Source organism: Pseudonaja textilis, chromosome 2 (genome assembly GCF_049901715.1).
Source record: "Pseudonaja textilis isolate UNSWEBS1 chromosome 2, rPseTex1.2, whole genome shotgun sequence".
Lineage (NCBI taxonomy): Eukaryota > Metazoa > Chordata > Lepidosauria > Squamata > Elapidae > Pseudonaja > Pseudonaja textilis.
Window position 1 is genome coordinate 56,250,821 of NC_141991.1, and position 24,846 is coordinate 56,275,666.

A 24,846-nucleotide genomic window follows, 5' to 3' on the forward strand; every position below is an offset into this window, starting at 1 on the left:
GAGTGTTGGACTACAAGACCTCCAAGGTTCCTTCCAATTCTGTTATTCTATATTCTGTAACTCAAGAATGTTCATTTCTCATGTATTTCCTATACATTTGAAAGCTATTACTATTACCATTAATAACACACAATAAGTCTAATAAAATAGTGTCTGCCTATAGTGTTGGACTAAAACTCTGAATCCTAAATGTTCTTTATATTATAGCACCATATTTCTCTGATGACATCAAATGGCATGAAATGTGAAATCAAGAATTGCTTCCATGAGTAAAGCAATAATATATACGAAATGGGTAAATCTGAAGATTTACGGATAGTACTGAATTTCAATCATGTCTTATACTGCAAACTATCATACATAAAAGTGTGTACTTTAGGCTTGGAGAAATGATTGTGTACTTTAAGCCTGGAAAAATAATATGGTGTTTTGTACTAATGAAAGTCACTATGAACTAAAGTGATCAAGAACCAAAAGACTTTCCACTAAGAATAAATGCAGGATCTTTAACATCTCCTTTCCACTTTAACTACAAACACAGTCCTTATTCTGCTTTCCATCTCTGCAGCAGAATTCTCATAAGGAAAAGAATGCAAAAACTTGATATCCTATCTTTATTTCCAGAGCACAATTCCACATCCAAACTAAATTGTTCAAAATATCTTTAAAATCCCCAAGTTTGTATCACTTCATAATGCCTCATTGTACATTGGAATGAATGTTACTTTGGGAATCTGAATGGCCCCACAGATATTTCATCAGTTTCATCAGCCATAAAGCAAAATGGTTTGAAATTGTTTTCTAACCATTTTAAATCATAATTTTACCATGAAAAATCAGCTTTACCATGTAGAAAATCAGCCTTAGTAACATAGTTATATGAAATCAATTTTATCAGTTTACACTTTCTAGGGTAAGCAATCATTGTTAATCTTCTCAGGAGCCTAATATCACAAAACGCAATGTCCATGATTCAGAAATGTTACACCTGAAGGATCAGGACATGCTTAGGACACAAGTATAAATATATACAAATATGATTATACATGTCGTGTATGTAATTCTTTTAACACTTGCAAAATTGTTTGATAAAAATGCATAGAATATCAAATTGATTCATTATGTACCATCAAGTCCTAGTTGGCTCTTAGCAACCACATAGATTGTCTCCATGACAATAAACTGACCTAATCTGGTCTTTCAAGTCGTCCAACAATGCACTCATTACCACTGAGTCCATCAACCCTGCACATTGTAAAAATTGCAAAAGAGATGTTTTATCTTATATATTAGGGGGAAGTACTTGAAATACATATGTGTGTGGGAAAATGAATACAAAATATGTATATTTTTATAAATATATATACATTTCATGAAATGAACTGGTTTGTGGTATTAAAAAATGAAACAGCTATATCCTCCCATGCCTATTTGGCATTATAGCTTTCCTGATTTGTTAATTAAGCTACTTCCTGATTAAAGTTTTTAAGCACAGATGAAGAATGAACACTGAGAGGTTCTTATATGACTCCAGTGATAGTGTAACACAGACTCTGGTGCAATGTTTCACGTATACAAAGCAAAGTCAGACAGAAATATGATATAACTTGATCAAGAAACAGAGAACTAAGAATATGAAAAAAGAATACCTTACACAAAGCTATATGAAGTATCATATATGGCATTGGAAATAACTGGAATATCTTCAACAATTTTCCTTATATAGTCCTTTAAAAATAAGCCTCCTCTAAAAAAATCAAATTAGCATTTTAACAGCTTTCAAGAGCAGTGCTATTTTTGCATTTTCACACTACAGAAGTTTTAACAGTGAGTTGTCTCACTGTGCTGCAATCCCTTTGTTGAAGTTTTCCCCCTTTGCAATTTTCATTTCCAATTTAAGCACACCACAACATACACATCTCAAAATCTATTTCATGAATTTGTCTTAAGAGGGTTAAAAAGACATTGTACCATACCATGATAAACCTCTGTGGCTGGTTTAAGAAAAATATTAATATTGCTTACCTTCTGTTGGCGAAGTTTTCAAGTGTCTACAGAGGCCCTCTGTGTCCCCATACGTCTCCTTAATTTTTACCACTGCTTCCATTCCTCGAAGTTCCATAAGAGAACGCAGATCCTGAAGCGTACACCCAAATTCTCCTGCATGATTGGCCTCATTTCTTTGGTTCTTTGAATAAAAATCGCTGTTTGTCATGTCACCCATTGCTGCTGATAATATTGCTCTGTTCAGTGTGCTATGTACAAATTAAAAATTTGTAACGGTAGAAACTCAAATTCCAGCCAAAGAACAAATCCACTTTATGTGAACAGTAACATGAGCAGAGTAAGCAATGAGTGATAGAAATGTCTTCCACCAAATGATAGTCCACAAGATGGCTGTTTTCAAGATTGCAGTCCAATTGCACTCCATTCACTGTTTCCCATTATGCTGTATCCAGACAGTTGGCATCTACATGATCATTTCTTTTTTCAGACCTTAAGAAACAAATCCAAAAAATGCATTAAAAGAATAAGCCAGGCTTGTAGAAATTCATTCCATCATATCATTCTGAAATATGGCTGAATAGTACAACTTTAAACCAGAAGAAATGCTAACAGTCTTACAGAGATAGCTCCATATATTTCTGTCATACTAGCTGTGTCATCCAGAGCACTCTTCCCAGTTTCAGAAGCTAGTGTAACAGTCTTACTTTAATCAAGTCCCAAGAGCACCAGCTAAATGAGATGGCTCATGAATATTAATAAATAAAGCATTAGTCCAACAGCCTAGATGTGCCTCTGGTAGGGATTCTTGTTGAAACTGCTGTATCAATCTTTCATCTAACAAAAACACACAAAAAAAATCTACTACCTACTAAAAACTATGACTCCTAAGCATTAATTGAACATCCATTATAGAAACTATTTTTCATTACAAAGCAAATAAAACTGGAAAAAAGAACATTTACATCTCCAATATTGTATACATTTAAATATATCAAAGCTTGCCATATTGACAGTCTATGGTGATAAAAACAAACAGAAAGAGGAACATAAAAAAAAAATACCCGGATGCCTTTAAGGTAAATTTTATTTGACAAATAGGAAAAGCTGCTTTCTTTCAGCATCACTTTTTATCATATAACATGAAAAACTGAACATTTCCTGTAAACCCTAAATAGGCAAACATGCCTACCTGGTTTTAATGTTATTTAGGAATAATCATGGATAAATTTCAAGAGGCAGCAATTTAACAACGTATTATGAAATTGTTTCCGGGATATACTTGCTGGTGAGCTTCATACACATCCATAGCCAGCTATTCCACTTCATCACTGAAAGTTTAACTCTCTTAGAGCTTTGTTTTGTTTAAGGGGATTAAAGCCAGTGTATAAATTGAAAAACAGACTTTTCTAAAAGTTAATATGAATTTTTAATAAGAAACATTAACCATGTTTAGCAATATGCTAGTGCTAGTGCCTATTTTATAAAAACAATATATTTTAAGGTGCATATAAAAGACATGAAAGTTTAATCCTCCTAATCTGCAACAATAGAACTGTGGAAAAAAATCAGTGGCTGAATATAAAGTCTGAAGAAATGTACACAAACCTCTAAATTACTACTTTATTAATCCTGATTTTTTAAAAATGTAGTCTCTTTCAAACTAATCATGACTGCTAAAGACTCCATGGATAAGTTTGCACCATTTTCTTAGTGAGAACTTTACTGTTTTTTTCTTGAATTCGAATTTCCCAATTCAACCTTCAGCCTGGAAATCTTTGGAGGTCTTCTAAGCAAGCACTCACCAAATCCGACTCTCTTCAACTTTCTGAGATCAGCAAAGATCAGAAGGAAGATGAGCCTTATTGGGATAAGCCTTTAGTCCAAAACTGGAAATTATTACAAAAGCTATTTCCCCTTCTAGTTGCATGGCTTCAAATTTCCTACAACTAGACATGCCATATTACCTCTCTCAACATTACCAATGTGCTTGTATGCTATATGAATTCTGTAGGAGAGGAACACCAGAAGCATAGTTGATGGGAAGGTTTCAGCTATGTGCAGAGAGAGAGAGACAGAGAGAGGAAAAGGGAGAGACCGATTTGCCTTTTTGTATGCAGAAACAATTTACATTGACAACCACTTACATTGGATAACTCTGTAAGGTCATCTCTGATTGACAGACATCTATTTATACTTCTAAATGGATCTTTTTGAATGCGATTAGGTTGCAACGTATCATTAAGTCCAAAAGCTTTACTATTTCATGAGGGTTTGAAATATTTACTGTAGCATGAAAAAAAACCCTCCAATGTCTTTTAAGCCTAACGAAATCAATATAGAAGACAGGCATATGATAAATATATGTTAGATATAAATGACAGCACTGATGTCAAAAAAATATTTGATGAAACATGAATTTTTTTTCTGAAAGCTAGGCTGCAACCACTAATCCTTCCTTCTTTAGCATTTCACTTCAGCTTTAAGATATGTTCTTTTTATACCACAATTCACTAATTTTAGAAGTTGTTCTACTGTGAACTCTCTTTGATTAAAAATTCTTGCAGGGATAAACTTAGAAGTAGCTATCTGATTAGGTCTGTCGCCTCCAGCAAACAAGCATTAATACTGCACCTTCGTTCTACCAATTGTTTTTCCATCTTTTCTAAAAGTATCGTATCATTTTGACAGCCAACTTTAGGGGTGCTACCTGCTACAAAATAATTTGCCTACTTAATATTTTATTTGAGAATCAATTAAAAATTAACCAACAAACAAAAGACAAAAGAGATGTTTAAGGAACAATTGAAATTCTGTATCAGATAACCTTAGAAAGTTAATATACTGTTGTTTTGTAAGGCATATTCTCATATGGTAAAAGTGTAGAACACAAATAGTACTAGCTATTAACTATAAGTTTTAGGTTCTTATGAAATCTGATAGGAAATCTGTACAAAAAGTTTATGAATTCTACCCCAAAATTAGCACTTTATTACAACTGAAATTCTTCAATACTATTGCTTATTGAACAGCATGTCATTTCAAAAACATAGGAGTATTTCTTTACTCCTTTATTACATTTATTTGTATCTGCTTCACCTGCGACTCTAGGAGACTCACAATAAAGTCACAATAAAATTAAAACACTGAAATAACATAAAATCTAACACAGCCTACAATTTTCAAACAGTCAAACTTCCAATTTTCCCAACTTTGTTTTGTACAATATACAATTCTAGTGATTTTTAATCAGGGATGGGATTCTACTGGTTCGCACCTATTCACTAGAACCGGTTGTTAATATTCTAAGCAGTTCGGAGAACTGGTTGTTAGAAGAAATTACTGGCCTAATCCTGTAAGGAAGGCAGGAAGGAAACATTCTGGTGTTGCTTACAGAAACTGCCTCTCTGTTAACCTTCATTACATTCTTGGCAGGACTAGACTTCCTGTCTCAGGAACTTCTCTGGAATTTTTTTCCCATCCTTTGCTGGTACTTTGCTTGTATGGAGTGACCATTCAAAGTTATAATGGCACTGAAAAAAGTGACTTATTACCGTTTTTCACATTTACGACTGTTGCAGCATCCCCACAATCATGAAAGGCCAGGCAAAGAGATGCGTGCCTCGATGTGAGTGATATTGAGTTGGCCACACCCAGCCAATAACATGACTACCAAGCCACACCCACCACCTAAGCCACATCCACAGAACCGGTTATTAAAAAATTTGAATCCCACCCTTGTTTCTAATTCATTAATCATGTGCCATTAAGTCAGTGTGAACTTTTAATGACTACATATTTTCCCCAGGATAGTCAGTGTCCAAGCTGGTCCTTCATATCTCTCAATGGTGCAACCATTACTATTATAACTAGTTCATCCATCTTGCTGTTGGTCAAAATCTGTTTTTTTTTTCTTTTTCTTTCCACTAGTATTACAGATTCAGTAGCAATTGAAATCTGGTCAATATGTGGAACTTTTTTCATGAACATTTGCTTCATTTATATTCCATGTTAAGCATTTGTAATATACAAAAAAAGTCAATACATATAACACCTAATTTAGTATCATCCCTTTCACTTTGCTTTTGCACCTATAAAAGTTTTGTAACAGTCACATCTGTCACATCCATTTGTAATGTGTTCTGTTCTTTAAGCTTTTCTAGAAATTATCTTGCTTTCTGCATAGAATTCAGTTGAAACTCCTGCTGTTTGAAAGTTAAAAAAATCACTTCTTCCAGTTTGTTCATCAAAATGTAATATTTTTTCTGTTTATCATTCAGAAAGAAATAGTCATTTATGTTATACAATATTCTAATCAGAATTTCTTTAAGCACAATTAAATATGTATTGTTAATCTTCAATCTTATATTAAAATGTGGCTGTAGAATTTATTCTGTGGTCTTCTTCCTGACAAATTGTATGAGAACATCCCTTAACTTTCAAGATACTATATTTATTCTATAAACTTTATCTATTTCCGCCATGTATCCTCTGTATTCCATTCTCCCAAAATTGACAAAGCTTTAATCACCTTTTCCATAAGTCTTCACCAGAATCCTCTGGGATCATTCTGAATTTCAAGCAAAAATCCTTCTCTTTTAGCTCCAATAGTGCAGATAATCTAAATCTCTCTTTATCCTTTCTTACTGTCCAAAATTTCCACTTTATCTTTAATTTATTTGACATTTAGTCACTTGTTTTACAGAGTTCTCCATCTTTTTTAACTTCTTTTATCTCCTCTTTCATCTTCACTAGTCTTCATCCTTTCGCTCTTCAAAAGTTTTCAATTGAGTATTAAGTGATTCAGACAATTTTTTGCGTAAGTCCTTAAACATTTTCTGAAAGAACTCTGGTACAATTCCTATTTCTGCAAATTGCTCTAACAACCCCTTCTCCTTTCTACTATTTTTTTCGTTTCTGGTGGTTGCCATTCTAATATTGTAACCCAAAAATAAACATATCCCAGTTATAACAGGGAAAGTAAAAGGCAGACTTGCTTTTTTTATTTTGTCTTTCTATACCCTTTCATCTCAAATGGTACTCCATAATCATAGTCACCATCATAATCTGGCTCATATTATCTTTTTCTTTATTTGTAAAATCCACCAATAACATTCCTATGAAGGTCAGGTTCACTTGTCTATTTAATTGCAGTATTTTCAAAAGCAGTGGTGGTATTTTACCGGTTCGGCCCAGTTCTAGCAAACTGATAGTGCCAAAGATCAGCTGGCAGAGAATTGGTTCACTCCAAGTCTCTCTGACATTCTGCAGTTTGGGCTCATCTGCTTGCCCTTGCTCCTAGGTCCTTTTTAATCTCTCAACTGTTTGGTGTGGCAGAACGGATTGCTGTGCTAAACAGCTGAAAAACGCAGTAGCTTAGTTTTTACTGTTTTAAAGCACGGGTCTGGCGTGCGTGAGAGAGTCATGCGAGTCACGTGACCCCTCCTGCAGCCATGCCCACTAAGCCACACCCACAGAACTGGTAGTGGGAACTTTTGAATCCCACCATTTCAAAAGCACTTTCACCAAAATGTAATTACAAAATTGCTGTCATCGATATTCATTTTAAACTTTCATCTAATTTTTAGGAGATGATTAAGTTGAGCTTGAGGGAGGGGTCAAAGGCATCAATCATGAGTCTCTTTGTGCCCATAAGAGATCTTGAATTCCTTCTACTCTTATCTCCCACTAATTTCCCTTGGCCATTAGTAATTCAGATTCTTGTAGAGAATTTACGATTACCATAAATCTTTATGTTCATTTGAACTGGTTGGGTCTCCTGATTTTCTTGGTGCTTGGCACAATTCTTGTTAAACTTTTTGCTGAAAATTTAAATCCTTTAAAAATCTTTTTCCTGAGGAAGAAGGCGGAGCCTCCTCGCTGACGGACTGTAAATCACAACTCTCTGCAGCTATGGTCTGTGCTCTTTCGTTGGAGAGCCCTGATCATTACGATTAGGGCCTGAAGCTGCCTTGGAGGGGCGGCGGAGTAAGGGTAAGTCACAAGCCAGGTTGACGGGAGCCGGATCTCCCCCCCCTGGGCTTGGTCTTTTACCCCCCGAAAACGACTGCAGCAGTGGTTTAAAATGGCCACCCTGAAGAGGAGGACTAAGATTTGTGCAGGAGGGAAGAAAGAGGTGGATAACATGTGAACCGGGACAACTGGGCAATGCAACTAAACAAAAGTACCCCGGGATTAAGGGAATACGGAATTTTTAAGAAAAGAAAAGTGAGCGGTGAAATTACACAGGGACAGAAAAAAAAAATAAGAAAATATTTTTGACAGCTAAGTGGGGCTTCGAACCAGGAAAGGAAGAAGCTGGAACTAAAGATTTAACTAAATTGGACTAAAATATTTTGGGAATAAACAGGCATAAAATAAAGCTGGACTTAAGACTGTCAATAATAATAATAATAAAGTTTATAAATTGGAGACTGGACTGTGCTGGAATATTGAGGTTCGAAAAACCCTAAATAAAAAAATAGGGGGGAAAGGTAAAGACTTTGTATAATAGAAGAGTGCCACCTTTTGACAAAAACTTGAGTTCAAACAAAAGGGAAAGCATCCTGTTTCTGAATGAACTTGTGTGGATATAACATTAAAGAAATATTGAAACAAAGTAAGAATCTTAGAAAGTGAAGGCAGAACCAGAATAAAGGAAAAAGCAAGGAAAGGGATTGATTGATGTTTTTGCTATAGACCCTGGGCTGGAATAATTGAGAACTTTAGAAAATTGAAAGAAGAAGGAAAGTAAAAGTGTTTTTTTTTAACAATCATAAAATATAAGTGTGTGTAATGATGATATCTCTTCAGGAATTAAAAATGGAACTTAAAAATATGAGAGAATTACTACAGGAATTCTTTGCTCTGTCTTAGAAAAAATGGAAATGGCGACTGAAGAACAAGAAAGAGCTTCAGAGGAGGAGTCGACTCAAGGAGAAGACATTTTAAATAGACAATTAATACAAAGAATGCTACAAAGAAGTGGGGAAAGAAGGAAGGTTAAAAAGTTGAGAATTAAGAAGGCAATCAAAAGGGGGAATACCTGTGAAGTCAGGAAAGGCAGAAAGACCCAGCAGAAAAGGGGAAAGGAAGTTATTAAGAAAGAGAGGGGTATAAACTGGAATGAGAAAAGATATGGGGAAAAGAGGGGGAGGAGAAGCAGTAAGAAATATGTGCATTAAATAAATAAATAAATAAATATAATAAATAGGAAAATAGGAAATAGTAAAATGTTGAAAATAAATTGTTTTTTCAGAGATAATGGTTGATGAATTAAAAAGGGGATCCTGCAGGGTGACAAGGGTTAATAAGAACATTTCTGCAACTAAAAATATTTAGAAAATAGGGTAATATAGATACTGATAACTCTTATTAAAAATCAAGGGGGGAAAATATGTATAATTGCTGTCATATTTGTATGTAAAGGTGATGACCCGGAAATATGTTGTCCACTAAAAAGAGATTTTTGTTTTTATGTGAAAAACTGAATAAAATTTGTTAAAAAAAAATCTTTTTCCTCCTTATTTATTCCAAAAAGAATTTTGACAACCCAAATGAATTTCTTTTTATTCTGTTTTTTTATCATTTTCCTTACCAATTTCTGTTTATTTTAATTTGTCTTATTAAATATCAATAATGGTATTTGCTGCAATATATTAAATATATTTAATTATATTTGCAGAAAACACAGTATTTAAATTACTGTTATAATTAAAATAAAAAGCAATTTGATTAGGACTTTAATTATATGAAATAAGCCTCAAAAATATTGTCATGATTTAAAGCATATTACATTGCCAATCACATTTTTTGTACTGAATGTTTTCTCTTATGTATATATGGAAAATAATTCTTGTCAACTGTTTTAGAAAATTGTCAGTTTATGGAACTCTTCTCTACTGCATGATATATCCCTTGTGTACTGGAGGCTCTGAACTATCTTCCCTATGTGACATACATATCTGTCTGTCTCATATCTCTATTTCTCTATCTATTTCTGTCTATGTCTATTTCTTTCTATCTCCATCATCTATTATCTATCTATCTATCTATCTATCTATCTATCTATCTATCTATCTATCTATCTTTCTATCCATCCATCCATCCATCCATCCATGCATCCATGCATCCATCTATCATCTATTTATCTATCACCTATATCTATCTATCTATACTGATCCAAACTCTGTCAAGGACCTTGGAGTACTAATTTCTAATGATCTAAGTGCTAGAGCCCACTGTAACTACACAGCCAAAAAGGCATTAAGAATTGTTAACCTAATCTTACGTAGCTTTTTCTCTGGTAATATCACACTACTAACTAGAACTTACAAAACATTTGCTTGACCAATACTTGAATACAGCTCATCAGTCTGGAACCCAGATTATGTATCTGATATTAATACAGTTGAGAGAGTCCAGAAATATTTCACAAGAAGAGTTCTACACTCCTCTACTCATTGCAGAATACCTTATGCCACCAGACTTGAAATTCTAGACCTAGACAACCTAGAACTACGCTGCCTTCGGTCCAATCTAAGTATAGTATATAAAATCATACATTGCAATGTCCTACCTGTCAATGTAGCTTCAGCTTCAACCATAACAATATAAGAGCAAACAATACATACAACCTCGAGGTAAACTGCACCAAACTTAATTGCAGGAAATATGACTTCAGCAACAGAGTGGTCAATGTCTGGAATACTCTACCTGACTCTGTGGTTTCTTCCCCAAACCCCCAAAACTTTAACCTTAGACTGTCTACTATTGACCTCACCCCTTTCCTAAAGGTCTGTAGGAGGTGTGCATAAGTGCACCAACGTGTCTACCATCCCTGTCCTATTGTTTCTTTTTATTTTTACTATATGTATCTATTTCATATATTCATAACTATGTTTATACTTAACCTGTATCTTATAATCGCTTGACAAATAAATAAATAAGAAACAAGAATATTTATTATTTGATATTGCCACACATGTTGTCATGGTGATTTGGGGCAGCAAAGACAATAGATTCAATAAGAAATTAGAAAACATAAATATACACATCGTAAAAAACAAAGAAGAAACATGGAAATTGAAGATAAGACCATCAACAATTAGCAATAACTCAGACTTGAACAACTTCCCAACCCACAAGCAGGGACACCTAGGTCTGAAAATGTTTCCAAAAATCCAACAGAGTTGGGACCAATCTAATCCCACATAGAATCATATTTGAATGATTAAGCAGAGTGATAGAAAAGTATCTTGCTCAATGAAATTTTTTCAAAACACATCCCTCCTGATATTGTTGAAGAAAATGATGCTTCAAATATCCCATTCCTTGCTATTAATGGCTTTAGAGGTCACATTCAAGACCTTGACTCATACCTAGAAGCCAACTGGGAGCCAGTGCAGTTTGCAAAGCAATAGTATCACATAGAGCAAGGGTGTCAAACTCAAGACCCGGGGGCCAGATCCAGATTGACAAATCAAACAAATAATAAATAAATAAATTCCATTACAGTGTTCTCTCTTTGTTTTGAAGGAAGGGGCAAAATTTGAGAGAGAGATGGCAGGCAATTAGATCAGAGTTAGTACTAGCAGAGGAAGTTATTTGGGGGTTTTGAGGAAAGGTTGCTCACAAGGTGACAGGATCAATGTTTAAGAAGAATCCTGCCTTCCAGCCTTCACTATTCACCCATTGTCAGGACAGTGGCTCTGGCTGCTACTAATGAATGTCAGGCCAGTCTGTACAGGATCTTCCTCATCCATGGTTTGACTGTGGATGAGATAGCTGACAGGATAAGAGGGGCATAAGCAATTGTGATCTGTGAAGTACAGTACTGTTGGCTTTCAGAGGCTCTATAGCAATCCCCTGACTGGACTTTAGAAAGCATTTGGATTTGTTATGGCAAACATCCTGTGTGTTGACATACCACCCTGAACTTAATCACTGAGTTAGCAATGAAGTCAATCAAGGCTGATAATTCTTGATGATTTCAACTTGTTATCAAATGACTGAGACACCTCAGGAGTTGCTAAGTGTATGCAATACTAGAAATGGTTAAGCTGTTTATTTAAAAGAACACAAAAAGTGCCATAATAACCTTAAAATGCACTAAAGAAGGAAATAGAAACTGTGAAAGAAACTCATTATTAAAAACCTTCTATTATGCTGAGAAATGTCATATTCAAGTATCGCTATGTTTTTAAACTTCATAAATTGTGTCATTTATACATACATCCAAAATAGCTGATCAACTGATGTCAGATCATTCTCGTTCCTGATTTTAAAAATGTGTACTGTAATATCCAACTGCATTATATAACTTTTAGAATATTAGAAAGTTTTTCCCAGGTTTAATATACATTCCATGTGTCCTCAAAAAACTAAGTTCAGTCTACTGTTCCATACTCCAGAAAGGTATTTGCTGCAAGTTCTGAAATTTATTGTTGTTATTAGGGATTAAATCCAATCTAACTGAAAGGACACAAGCTTCTTTTGTTGTAAAATTATAAACATGAAATGGAAATGTAATGCCCTATATATTTTTTATGGAAGAAAAACAGGAAATGCTTATTTTAAAGGCATGTAAATATTTGCATTAAAAAAAACATAAATATCCAGGGAAAAAAACATATAGTTTATCATAAGTATGATTAAGAAAACCAAAAGCTTTCTCATTTCAGGAGCATTACAAATATTGTTTAATCTTATATTCAAATTATAAACAATAATATATAATAGGTTACATAGTTTTTAAAAGATAACAAAATACCACATATACATGGATTTAAAAACTCTGACTGCTTAGTCATATATACAACTCAAAATACTGTATGTTTTAAACTTCATTTTAAAAGTCATAAAATACATTATTTCTTCAATGATTTTTGTGCAAAAAAGTTATTCAGTCAAGAACATCAAGAACTTCACAATGTCTAAAATAGTTAAAATATAAATATTATATTCAATATCAAGCAATAGCAAACAGCAAGGTGTTTTTTTTTATTTTCTTTCTTTTTCATCATCAAAAGCAGTATCACAAAAACATAGCTATTCTTTTTATCTGTTTCTTCAGCTGGCTCTATTTTTAATTTTAAAATAAAGGAAAACTGATTTTCTGTAGTTGCTGATACCCAATTCAATGTATAGTTTAAAACTGAGTTTATAATAGATGAAAATTATTGAATTTTAAAGCACATATTTATTTATATATTTATATTCAATATAAAGAGTTCAATATATAAAGAAAAGCAGAAGTACAAAATTGAGCCTCAATCCATCTGTAATCCTTACTTGAAGATAACCTGCTCTGCTGTTATATATCATACAACATCTGGGTCATAAACTGAGGGAAAGGATTACCCAGAGCCAACTGCAATTTACTTTCTCAGCTAATTTTAGAAACTTAAGTGTGATCTTAAGTGTATGGGGGTCTTTGGTGCTCTCTTGAGCTTGGTTGTTTTCTTGCAGATGTTTCATTATCCAGACTAAGTAACATCGTCAGCACTGTTCATCAACTCTTTTCCAGTCCTCTGGTATTTCCGCTGTGCTGCATGAACTATGAAAGATTACATTCAGTGGCTCCGAAATTTCATCTGCCAACTCCTTCAAAACCCTGGGATGAAAATCATCTGGCCCAGGTGATTTGTACTTATCCAGGATAGACAGATATTCTCTTACTAATTCCTTGCATATTTTGACTTGTGTACAGTACCTGTTCTATCTCCCTTAGTGCCAGTTGTGATGGGTTGGGCTGTTTCTATTACATAAAAACAGACAGAAAGAAGGAAGGAATTAAAGCAATTCTTCTTTCTTCCTGCTGCCTGTCACCCTCTTGCCATTTGCTCCTATTAATGGCCCTATTGATTCCTTGACTTTCTTCTTGTTCCTTACATAATGATTTTTTTTAATTATTATTATTTGAATTAGTGTATAGTGTTAGCTCTTTCTGGTTTTTAGCCTTCCTGACCCCTTCCTTGCAGATTCAGGCTATTTGTTGGTATTCTGCTTTATTTATGTGTCCCTCTTTCTATATTTTATAGTTGATCTTTTTTGTCAGAGAATTCTTTATGCAACCATGTTGGTCTCAGCTGGTGTCTTTTGTTTCCTCACTAATTATTTCAAACCAACATTTAAATAATGATCCTAAATATGGTCTTTCATAAACTGTAACTCTTTCAAGCATTTTTACCTCTTTTTTCTGATGTGGTTAAGATTTTTGAGCAAATTAAGAAAACTGAGATCCAGAGATAGGTTTTCTTGTGCAAAGTCTTACTTGATATCACATAATGCTCTGCCATTTGATTAGACAACTGTTTCAGTGAAAGATTCATTATCAGATTTTTTTTCTCTCGTTTGCAGCTCATTCAGTAACAGTAGAGGCTATACCACATTTCAAAACATCATTCTCAGTAAAATTGCCAGAGAGTTTACTATAGCATTAAACTCTTTAAAATACCAGCAAAAGTCTTTTTACATATGATATCATCCATACATGGCCCAATGGACTAAGGCTATGAGGATTTCAATTTGATGGAAACATAGTTAGAATTTGAAGAAGCTGTTTCAGACATATTTATTTATACTGAAGCGAAGCTTGAAGGGAAAAATAAGAACATCAGCTGTAAGCATAAAGATATCATAGCACTCAGAGGTGCAAGTTAAAGAAAACAGCACGTCATCTACTGTTACATCTTCTTCCATTTCTATAAAATCACTGCCCTTTTATATTAATTCCTCACTACCATCATAACAACTCAAGAATCAATGTTCTCAAATAGATTTTTCCTAAGCAATGCTATGGTAACAATGCAGTTAAATTAAGGTTAGGAAGAAATATTTAAACTTTCCTAATAAATGTCTCAGTTAATCATCAACATGACTTCTACTCTGATGTCTTGATCCTTGTTCCTCTTGTGCATCTTCACAACTAGCTGTCCTTCCTATTTGTGAGGCGCAGAGGAATTATTATCTGGGTAAGCAAAAGGAGGAGAGAGGGGGAGGGAGAGGATAGACAGTCAGATGATAAATACAGGAGATAGATAAGTGATTCAATGGATATTGCAATAATGTTAATCATATTAGTTTTTGTTTCAATGATACCTTCCCTCTTCCTTCTTCAATTGTTGACTGGGTTCATATATCACACACAATTATGTTTAATCATTTGTTTACTCAATCATTATTATTTGCATGTTTATTGTGCTGTGCAGACCCAACCAACTTCAATAAACCAAACCACTATCCATGTCTGGCAGCTTCCTTTTTCTAGTATAATAATAAAGTATTATTATTAGTAATAGCTACAGGCATTGGAACAACCAGCTTTCATTATTTATGTTCTCTGTGTGGGAAACAGCACTCTATTAAACTGGTTAATCCTTTTTGCCACAGATACCTGGCAACTGCAGACAACAATTTGCATGATTGTTAAATCTGCAATAGTCAGGTAAGTATTAACTTGTTTGCTATGAAATATGCTTAATACACAGTATCATGTCCAACAGTAATATTATAATTATTAATATCATTATGCCAATTAACAAATTATTTGTTTTATGATAATGTGTGAACAGTATGCAAGCAGAACATTTTGTACTGCATTATGTTTCAACCACATGTGGAATTCTTTATTGGAATCCCAGTAATAAATTGGAAAAATACTTTTTCAGTAACTGTACGATAATATATATTCATATCACAATTTGATTATCAATCCACAAAAAGGAAATTATAGTTATTATAAACAAATATGCATAACATAAATCTAATTCTAAACATCAAATTTCATATAGAAAGTTTGGTGTATGATAATAGAATTGCATGAAATTTCACTGACTTTGGAAATATTCATTCAACTTTTCAACACAGTATGAATAGAAATAAAAATAAGAAATTTTATTTCTCTGTAGATACTGGGTTTCTAGTGCTAATTAATAAGCAAAATGATCTGTAGTGATTATTTAAATACAAATTTATTTCTGATAAATGACTTAATACTTCTATCTAGATTAAGAAATCAAGATTTAAAATGAACATTAGTAAATTATATGATTAGAAACTTACAGCTGACTTCTTTTTGAACAGCATATTTTGCTGTATTAGTCTACACAATGACATTCACTTCAGATTGAGACTAAGATCCACTCACGCTAAATCCTGATCTTCCTGCATGCCCATCTGCTCATCTTTTAAATTCAATTTAACTAGCAGTACAGACTAGATATGGAAAGCCATTTAAAATGTTTAATAACAATGCTATATCAAGATAGAGTGATTCAGGGAAGTGCAATTAAGTCAAGTTCACTTCCTAACGACAGGAAACAGATAGGAGAAAACAGGCTAAAGTTGAAGTGCATCAAGATAGAATTGTTAGTAATAGTAAATAATGTGTCAAACAAGATGATTGTAAATAGTTAAGTAATATTTATATATGTATAAAAAAATAAAAAATAAGATTAAAAAAAAGATATAATTGTTATTCATGTTAGTTTTTTGTTAGTTCCAGAGGTGTCTCTTAAGGAGACAGCTCTGCCCTTTTTGAGGCTATGTCCAGGAGGTACTTTGCCCCAGTCCAGTAGCTCTACCAATTACAGCAATGCATTCTACACAGCTGCTGTCTTTGAAGATCATAAACCACATTGTGGCTGATGTTTGAATCCATCTATTTGTATTTTCTTTTCTTTTTCCTATCACAGAACTGCATTCTGCAATATCGTCTTTTATCTAATACTTTGTGTCACTACAGTATTGTACCTCTCTTTATGATTGCTATTTTAAGCTTTATCCTTAAACCAGGATTAATTAATGTACTTAGACTGTTCACTTAATTTTGTTCAGAGGTTACCTTAAAGATTTTAATAGTTTCCTCAACGACTCATGATAATGTCAAGCTACAGAAATCCCTCAGGCTTCAACATAGAGGGAACCGAAGTCCCATGAGCCTGAAATGTTATGCCACAAACAAGTTCAAACCTGAATGATAAAAGCTGCAATCTTGTATTCAGTTCCGCAGAATTAAGTCTTGATGAACTCAATGGGACTAATTTGCAACACAGAAATAGAATTACATTATAAATTCAATGAAAGTCAGTGTAAGCTGCTTCTTACACATTAAGACATCTTCTGCATACAATAAATTCACAAGCAGGTTAAGTTTTTCATACTTTTATCAAACCAGTGTCTCCTTCCAAGCAAAATTTCCAGGGCGGGATACATTTCAAAATATAGTTATATTATCTATACATTAAAAGCACAGGAAAAGTTTTACTCGTTTTGGCAAAAGAGAGAGAGAAACATCAGAGATTTATGTGACACTTTAAACATTGGTATGCCCATTTTTTTCTGAGATTCAGATCATCTGTATAATGACAAAAGGCCCATTAAAATGCCCTGTCCCAAACACTCATGAAATTTAAGTTAAATAGAAATAGCACTTAGACTTATATATCACTCCATAATGCTTTACACCGCTCTCTGGGCAGGTTATAATGTCAGCCATTATTTGCATATTGCCCCCAACAATCTGGGTCTTCATTTTACCAACCTGGATGGAAGATTGAGTCAACCACGAGCCCATCAGATCAAACTCCAGACTGTGGGTAGAGTTTCTGGCTGCAATACTGCAATCTAATGACTGGGGCACCAAATCTCTTGACTGACAAAGATGGTGATTTTGTTGCTGCCCTTTCACATAATGGAATAATGAGATGGGGAAAAATCATTGATGGAGGAAAAATCCAGAGCTGAGGCAAATTCATCCAAGGTTTTGTACCTAGGATTTCTATAAATAGAAAATCATGATTCCTACGGACCAGCACTGTTCCAATGATAGCATAAAGCCCAGTATGCTTACTAGTGGTTTCTGACTGCTCCCAGCAAAGCTGGTCCTTCATCCAGTCTGCAGATAGAGTGCTACCTTATTTTGGTTCTGAGTGGCAGGATTTTTGTAAAAACTTTTCTTTTTCTTCTTTCATTTTTCAGAAACTAGTCCAAGTCCTTTTTATTTTTTATTTATTTATTGTGCTAATCATAACTTTTTATACACCCTTCACTGTAGGATGCCAATGTTTATTTACAATTGCTATATCTTTTGCTTTGGAACACCTTCTTCTGATTTGTTCATTTATGAGCTTTTTTGCATCTTTATCGAAGTATTATTTTCTTTCTTTTAATTTTGGCATAAACTTTAATACTCCTGTCTGGGAAATTCTATTTTGTATTTTTTCTTGTCCCAGTTTTTTTATGCTTTGCCATTTGATAAGATGCTTAACACTTCTGAAATCAAATGATGATTCGTGGAGAAATTAAAGTAGTACAAAATTAAAAGTAGTACAAATAGTAAAGTAGTTAAAAAGTAGTTAAAAGTAGTAAAAATTAAAAGTGAGATTGCTGAATACCTTAAAAGATCCTATATCAGGACCATATATTACTGGTCCTAAAAACACCTGCACTGGTAACCTAAATAGTCCCAGTCAGACATAATAGGTTTAGAAGCTACATTTAAGATTCCTAACTATTTAGCCTCCAATACAAGAAAGAATGCCTCTCCTGCCATATTCCTGTCTAGAAGTTTTGTAGATGCCTTCCTCAGGGCACTGATATTATCTGACTTTCTGTGCCAAATAAAAATCGGTGCCTGGCTTTTTACTCTTGCGTTTATGATATTATGATCTATGATCTTCTTTTAATTATTATTCTGTCTTTTAAATTGTGTGTCTTCATTTTATTTCATCAATCTTCCTTTGTCTTTTTGTGGGTTATAATCTCCACAGGAACCTCTGAACAGAGGAAAAGCTATAAATATATTAAAAGAAAAAAATGATTATTTAATAACCAAATGACTCTTCAATACTTCATTTTCAGTCCTTGGAAGAAATATTTTCAAGCCTGGAAATAGTTAAAACCAGAGATCCTGCTTGATTTTCAATTTGAATCACAGAAGTAGGAAGAAACCTCAAAGTATGCATGAATTTAAACATATTTATAAGTCATCTGGATATTTTTTTTGTACTGAGTGTCTTGGCCATGGTGACTTGCTATTCAATCTCCTTTTATTCTTGGCACTGATGCTCACAAACAATGGACTCATTCATTACTGTGACCAAAATATCACAGTCCTCTGCCTAGCTAAAAGTGAAAGTCAACATTAGACTTTAATCTGTAATCAAATGGGAGATGAATCTGGACAGGTTATTTGTTCAGGAGAAACAAAACCTACAACTTCAAAGAAATGCACTTTTTCCAGTTCTAGCTACATATTTTATACATAAATATTGTAAAACACCACAAGTTTCAATAAGCTCAACCATTATAGAACAAAATAAGAAAACTAATATATGCTTGAAGAATACATCAGAGAACAAAATGTGATAATTTGGGTTAGTTAATGCAACAATGCAGGAAATAGATTAGAAATGGACAAAGATATTTCTCATTTATTGTCAATCAAACTAAATGAAAACTCTAGATGTGGACAATACTGGACTAAAAACTATTATATAGTGTATTGGCATATTATGCACTGCACTGTTGCTCCTGTGTTCTTTTCAAGCATTTTCAGACATTTCAACCTGCTACTTTTTTTTAATCCCAATCCTTAGAAAAATTACTATTGATGTCCTGGCTGCACTAAAGTTATTTCATTATTGTCCTTAGTCTCTGATGGAACCTCATCAAGTTCTTGAAAAAAAACTTAAGGTTCTGCAGCCCATTCAGTGTACACTACTTAGAGTTATGATGTAATACATAAACCTTATTAAATAAATAATAGGAAACAAACAATTCAGAACTGCAATCCAGTTAACTAAGGCATTTCTAGGAATATGATATAGAACAGTATAGATAATTAATTACTAGTTTCAAATATCAGATGATGATGTTGATTATGATAGTTAAAATTAGAAATTAAAGATAATATGTATACCAGCAAGATTTGACCATGAGAACATATAGTCAAAATATAAGTATAATTAAAGTAATGTATGTAAAAATGAACTGATATTTTATGCAAATCACTGTGAACATGAAAGTCCAAAAACTACCAAAAAGCAAAAATCCAAGAGACTTTCAGAGCAAGAAAGTAAAATGACAGTAAAAGAAAGGAAGATAAAAGCTTGAAGCAGGGGCTTTCGAATCAATCAAGCAAAGAAGGGAAGAAACCTCAGTTAAGATTGTCCACAAATAATAAGAAGAAATAATAACAAAAGAAAAAAATATATTTTTAAAAATCAATGAAATCACAGGAAAACATAAGGTTAAAATAGACTTGTTCAAGCATAATCATGAACATGCTCTAAGGTAAATAAATAGGGATATACAGTTACTTTATTCCTAAGTGGAAATGTGTTTTAGAAGGGATGATGGCATACTTAGCGCCTCTGCTGGTAACTCCTGAAATCTGCATATTTTCAAGGTAGCTGCATAATCCCTGGCAAGTACATGTCTGAAGTAAATGTCTGAGTCAAGCAGATAGCAACAAGGTTTGAAAAACTTGTCTCATCCTTTTGGCTTTTCCTTAACTCAATCAAGTATTTTCCTGGGACTATACAGTCACCATGCAAGTTCACAAAAAGGCATGCCTTCTGTAAAAGGATATATTAACAGGTGAGCACATACATGGAAGCCCTCTCTGAAATTCCTTATCCACTCAAAATCTTAATCACTGCATATCTTTACAAATAATATTAAAGGAAGATGGAAAACCTATGCTAGTACTTCAAGTATTTGAATTCTATAAGGATATTTCCTCCCCCCCCCCAAAAAAAAACAAATTTAGAAACCAGTTTTACTAGAAAGCGAACAGACTAGCAATAAATAAGCTGTCAAATAAGAAAGCACCACTTGCTCTTGAAATAACCACCAAATTGTTTAAAGGTGCAGGAAAAATGCAGTTTAAGTGTGAAAAGTTCTACAACAAAATATATTAAACAAAACTACATGGTCTAGAGATTGGAAAAATTGGTGTACCGTATATAAATACCAGAGAAGGGAGAGGCAAGAGAATTTGCAAATAATCAAACCACTGCAAACATTTCCTCAAAGAATTTGTGAGAAAAGAGAAAAGGCAGAAATGTGTACGGTCAGGTAACCCATATAAGATGGATAATCAATAGTTTTGAAGAATAGAGTTCTCCTTTTTTACTGACTACAAGACCTACGATTATGTAGATTATGCCAGACTATAGAAATATACAACTGCTAAATGAATGTGCCAGAGCATCCTATAACTTTTTCTGATGAACTTTTACAATGAACAGGAATGCAATGTAAATACTGAGTTTATAAAAGTTCAGAATACAAAATTGAGTAAGACAAAGATGTACATATATCTGTTCCATATCTTAGTTTAATTTAAAATACTGCATTATTTTTTACTATAAACAATATTGTGAAAAATGCAAATGGTTCCTGTAGTCTGCATTTTTTCTGGAAATCCATTCATACTCTGATACCATTCAAAGGGCATTCATCCCAGAGAACCTCATAGACTTTTAGCTATGCTAAGAGATGAACACCCTTCAAATGATGTGGGAGTATGAATGGATTTCCAAAAAAATTGCAGACTAGAGGAACCATTTGCACTACCCAGGTGGCCCTGAGGACACAGATGAATCCAAGTGCCTCAACAACTCTCTAAAGGATGCAAATGACCAGCTGTCTGCAGGGAATATAAATCCTTCCATTCCTCACCATCCAGTCAGAGCTGAAGAAGCTTCTTGCATGAGAATCTAAATGTCTCCAAAGGAAAAAAAAAAAAAAAAAGGCCAGCTGTCTCATGAAAAAGCACCTTTGGGACAAACATGACCTGGGTCACTGAGAATCTCCACAGACTATTTGTACAGGAGTTTCAACCTTCAGTTAGATTCCTACTTTTATCTCAATATTAAGAAGTCCAAAATAAATGAACAATATACTTCTTAGGCATAAGAATAGTAAGCATGAGAGTGTACTGGGGAAATAAAGGAGATAGAAGGAAAAGCAACGGAAAACTTAAAAATGATGAAGAAAAAAGGTGTCTCTGTGTTAAAGAAGGGATGGCTTTGAAAATTGAACATGGAGAATGAACTACAGAAAAAAAGGCAGCTATTTTTGAATTGTGGATTTTGGAAACAATAAGAATACCATTAAAATTAAATTATTAAATTTATTTGCCAGCTGACTCCAACAAATTGCGAAGACCAACTAGTACTTCACAATTTCTGGACATACCTCCAGGTAGATGTTTTAGAAAAGGTATAGTGCTCGGCAAGATTGATGGAAAAGGATATGGGACAAATGAGACTTTGGGATGTTTTTGGAAGAGCTACAAATTCTCAATAGGGACATTTTGAGAAGGGAAGCATCTCTCCATACAATCAGAAGAGCTTGGGCCTGATTCAATGGCACCCATCTATTTCATGCTATCTTATTTTTTATTATTAAAGTTTTTAATGTTATGAATGAAAACTACCTTTAATTTAGAAAATTAATAGATACCTATATAATGTAACTACAAATTTAACAGTAATAATAGGAATGTGGACTTCAGGGTTATTGTATATTTTTTCATTTAATCAATAACAAAATTCTCTGGATAGATTATATATGCTATATATGCCAACACCTACAGTATCTATATGCACAAGTAGTTCAAGGCAACAGGTTAAATGCTATGTTATAATTTAAATACTATTCAAATACATTAGATCCATTAATAGTTAAGTGAAAAGATAACCAACTTTGTTTCCATGATAGCTGGCACTTTAATCCATTACTTTTTCAGCAACAGCAACAAGTTATTAGAATCAGCATACTTTGTACACTTCACTAGCATAAATCCAGCAGAGTACTCTAGAATTTATTCAGAGTTTACATCAGGGGTATCAAACTCGATTTCATTAAGGGCCACATTAGGGTTGTGTTTAACCTCGTGGCTGAGTGGGTGTGGCTGGGGTGGGCGTCGCCAGCTTCACGTCACTCATGTTGGGGGACACCCCTCCCAGACTCTGTTTCGGCTGTGGTGACCTCCTTCAGTGCTCTTCCAGCGAAAACGGAGCTCAGGAGGGCTGTAGTCCTCCTGAGTTTTGTTTTTGCTAGCAGAAGCAACCTGGGCTGGTCCTTTTCTGTTTCCAGGGTGACTTGGCAAGCCAGATCTAAGTAGGATTCGGATTGCGGGTCTTGAGTTTGACACCCCTGATCTACATGCTGGAGACTGACCTGCACTTTGAAGGATCATTAATTTAGTTAGTTCATAAAGATACATGGTTCAATTTAACTTAGTAGTATTACTATCCTGTCAGGTACAAAGGTATAACTTTAAACCAAATTATACTAGTTATGTATTATTCCGCCTATGCACCTATTTTGGAAACTGTCATTAAGCAATAACTGTAAAGAGCTTTTCACCAACTTTTTCCTAGGTTGATAAAACAGAACATTTTTTTAGATCTTATATAAACTCTGTGTGTGTGTGTGTGTGTGTGTGTGTGTGTGTGTGTGTAAAGGATGTTTATATGACCCTTAATGGAAGATAGTTGGTGTTCCCAAGCTTGGTTTTGTTTCACCAACCTAGGATCAAAAAACATCTTTATGGTTATTATCTAACACAATCACAACAAAAAGTGCTTGATTAAATGAAAATGACCTCATCCTTGAAAGATTTCAACAGAACAAGTTCCAATTATTTCAGCTGATTTTATTATCAAATAAAATGTTTAGTAATTGGATATAAAGTTACATTGGAAATCAGTTTATTATAGCCTGGATGGGATAGCATCAAAATAAATGAATGGTTTCTATATATTGGGAGAATTGTAATGTTCACTAGCTTCCAAAAATTACAGAAACACATATAAGAAAAGAAAAAAGAGGTTTTGGTTTATTCAATACATTATCAGCTATAACATCGTAAAGGAAGGCCTAAGGAATCTAAAGTCAATGAATTTAGGAAATGAAGAGTTGCTTTCACTTTTTGGGACAGATTGCACATGCCCATTTTGGAATAACATTGTCCTAAACCTTTACAAGAATAGCTACATGTAACTAAACATCATTCTAGATTTCTATTCTTAATCTAGTACTTCACAAAATCATATGGATATAAAAATGTATGGAAAATTAACATTGATATTTGATTTTGCTTTGTTTTTCATTCCAAAAATACTTGATATTATTTGATTTATTGTATTTTATTGTCCCTTGCATTTTATTTCTACCTTGCTATAAACGGATATAGGTTATGAACCAAAGAATATACTGAATACCATTTTGCACAGTATTTCTAAACAATACCAATAAATAAAAATGTGGTCACAATAGCTTCACAATCAATTATGGTTCTTTTGGGTGTACTTAAAATTATTTCAGAATAATTGTTTACCTATGGATCTAGTCAAAACACTGAAATAGCGATAAAGAATGACAATTTTCCTTTATTAATGTTCTTTATAATATGAGTGGTTTTGTTAAATGATTGCATTTTCCTACAATATAGCATCAATAACTGGCTATCAAATATTTGCTATTCAACACTTGAAGAAACCAAATCTGCTACTTACCTAACAGAACTGTGAAAACCAATAAAGCAGGTAGCAACATGTAAGATTAAACAGCTGGAACAGCATCTTACCTTAGGATGTACTTTGCAAATATAGTGACCCACCTATGTTATAAGGCACACCTTACTTATTTAAAAAAGGACTGTTCAATCTCCACCCCTTTCTTACTTTTTTTAACTGTTCACTCTCCAGGAAATGTAACCTCTGTTTTTAAATTACATACAAAAAACAAAAGAGTTGGTTGGCATCAGGCAGCATTCAAATTAAATTAAATAAATAATAAAAGGTATAATGCTAACCTAGAAAA

General features: G+C 33.6%; 1 protein-coding gene across 7 annotated transcripts in view; it reads right to left on the reverse strand.

Annotated features, from left to right (window-relative positions):
• Positions 1-24,846, reverse strand: part of ATP2B2 (ATPase plasma membrane Ca2+ transporting 2) — a 376,645-nt gene that overhangs the window by 156,254 nt on the left and 195,545 nt on the right. For all 7 annotated transcript variants that reach the window (XM_026724451.2, XM_087923958.1, XM_087923957.1 and 4 more), the window contains exon 3: positions 2,026-2,496. In XM_026724451.2, coding sequence (XP_026580236.1) covers positions 2,026-2,224 — 199 coding nt within the window. In that variant the 5' untranslated portion in view covers positions 2,225-2,496. The remainder of the gene's footprint in view (positions 1-2,025; positions 2,497-24,846) is intronic.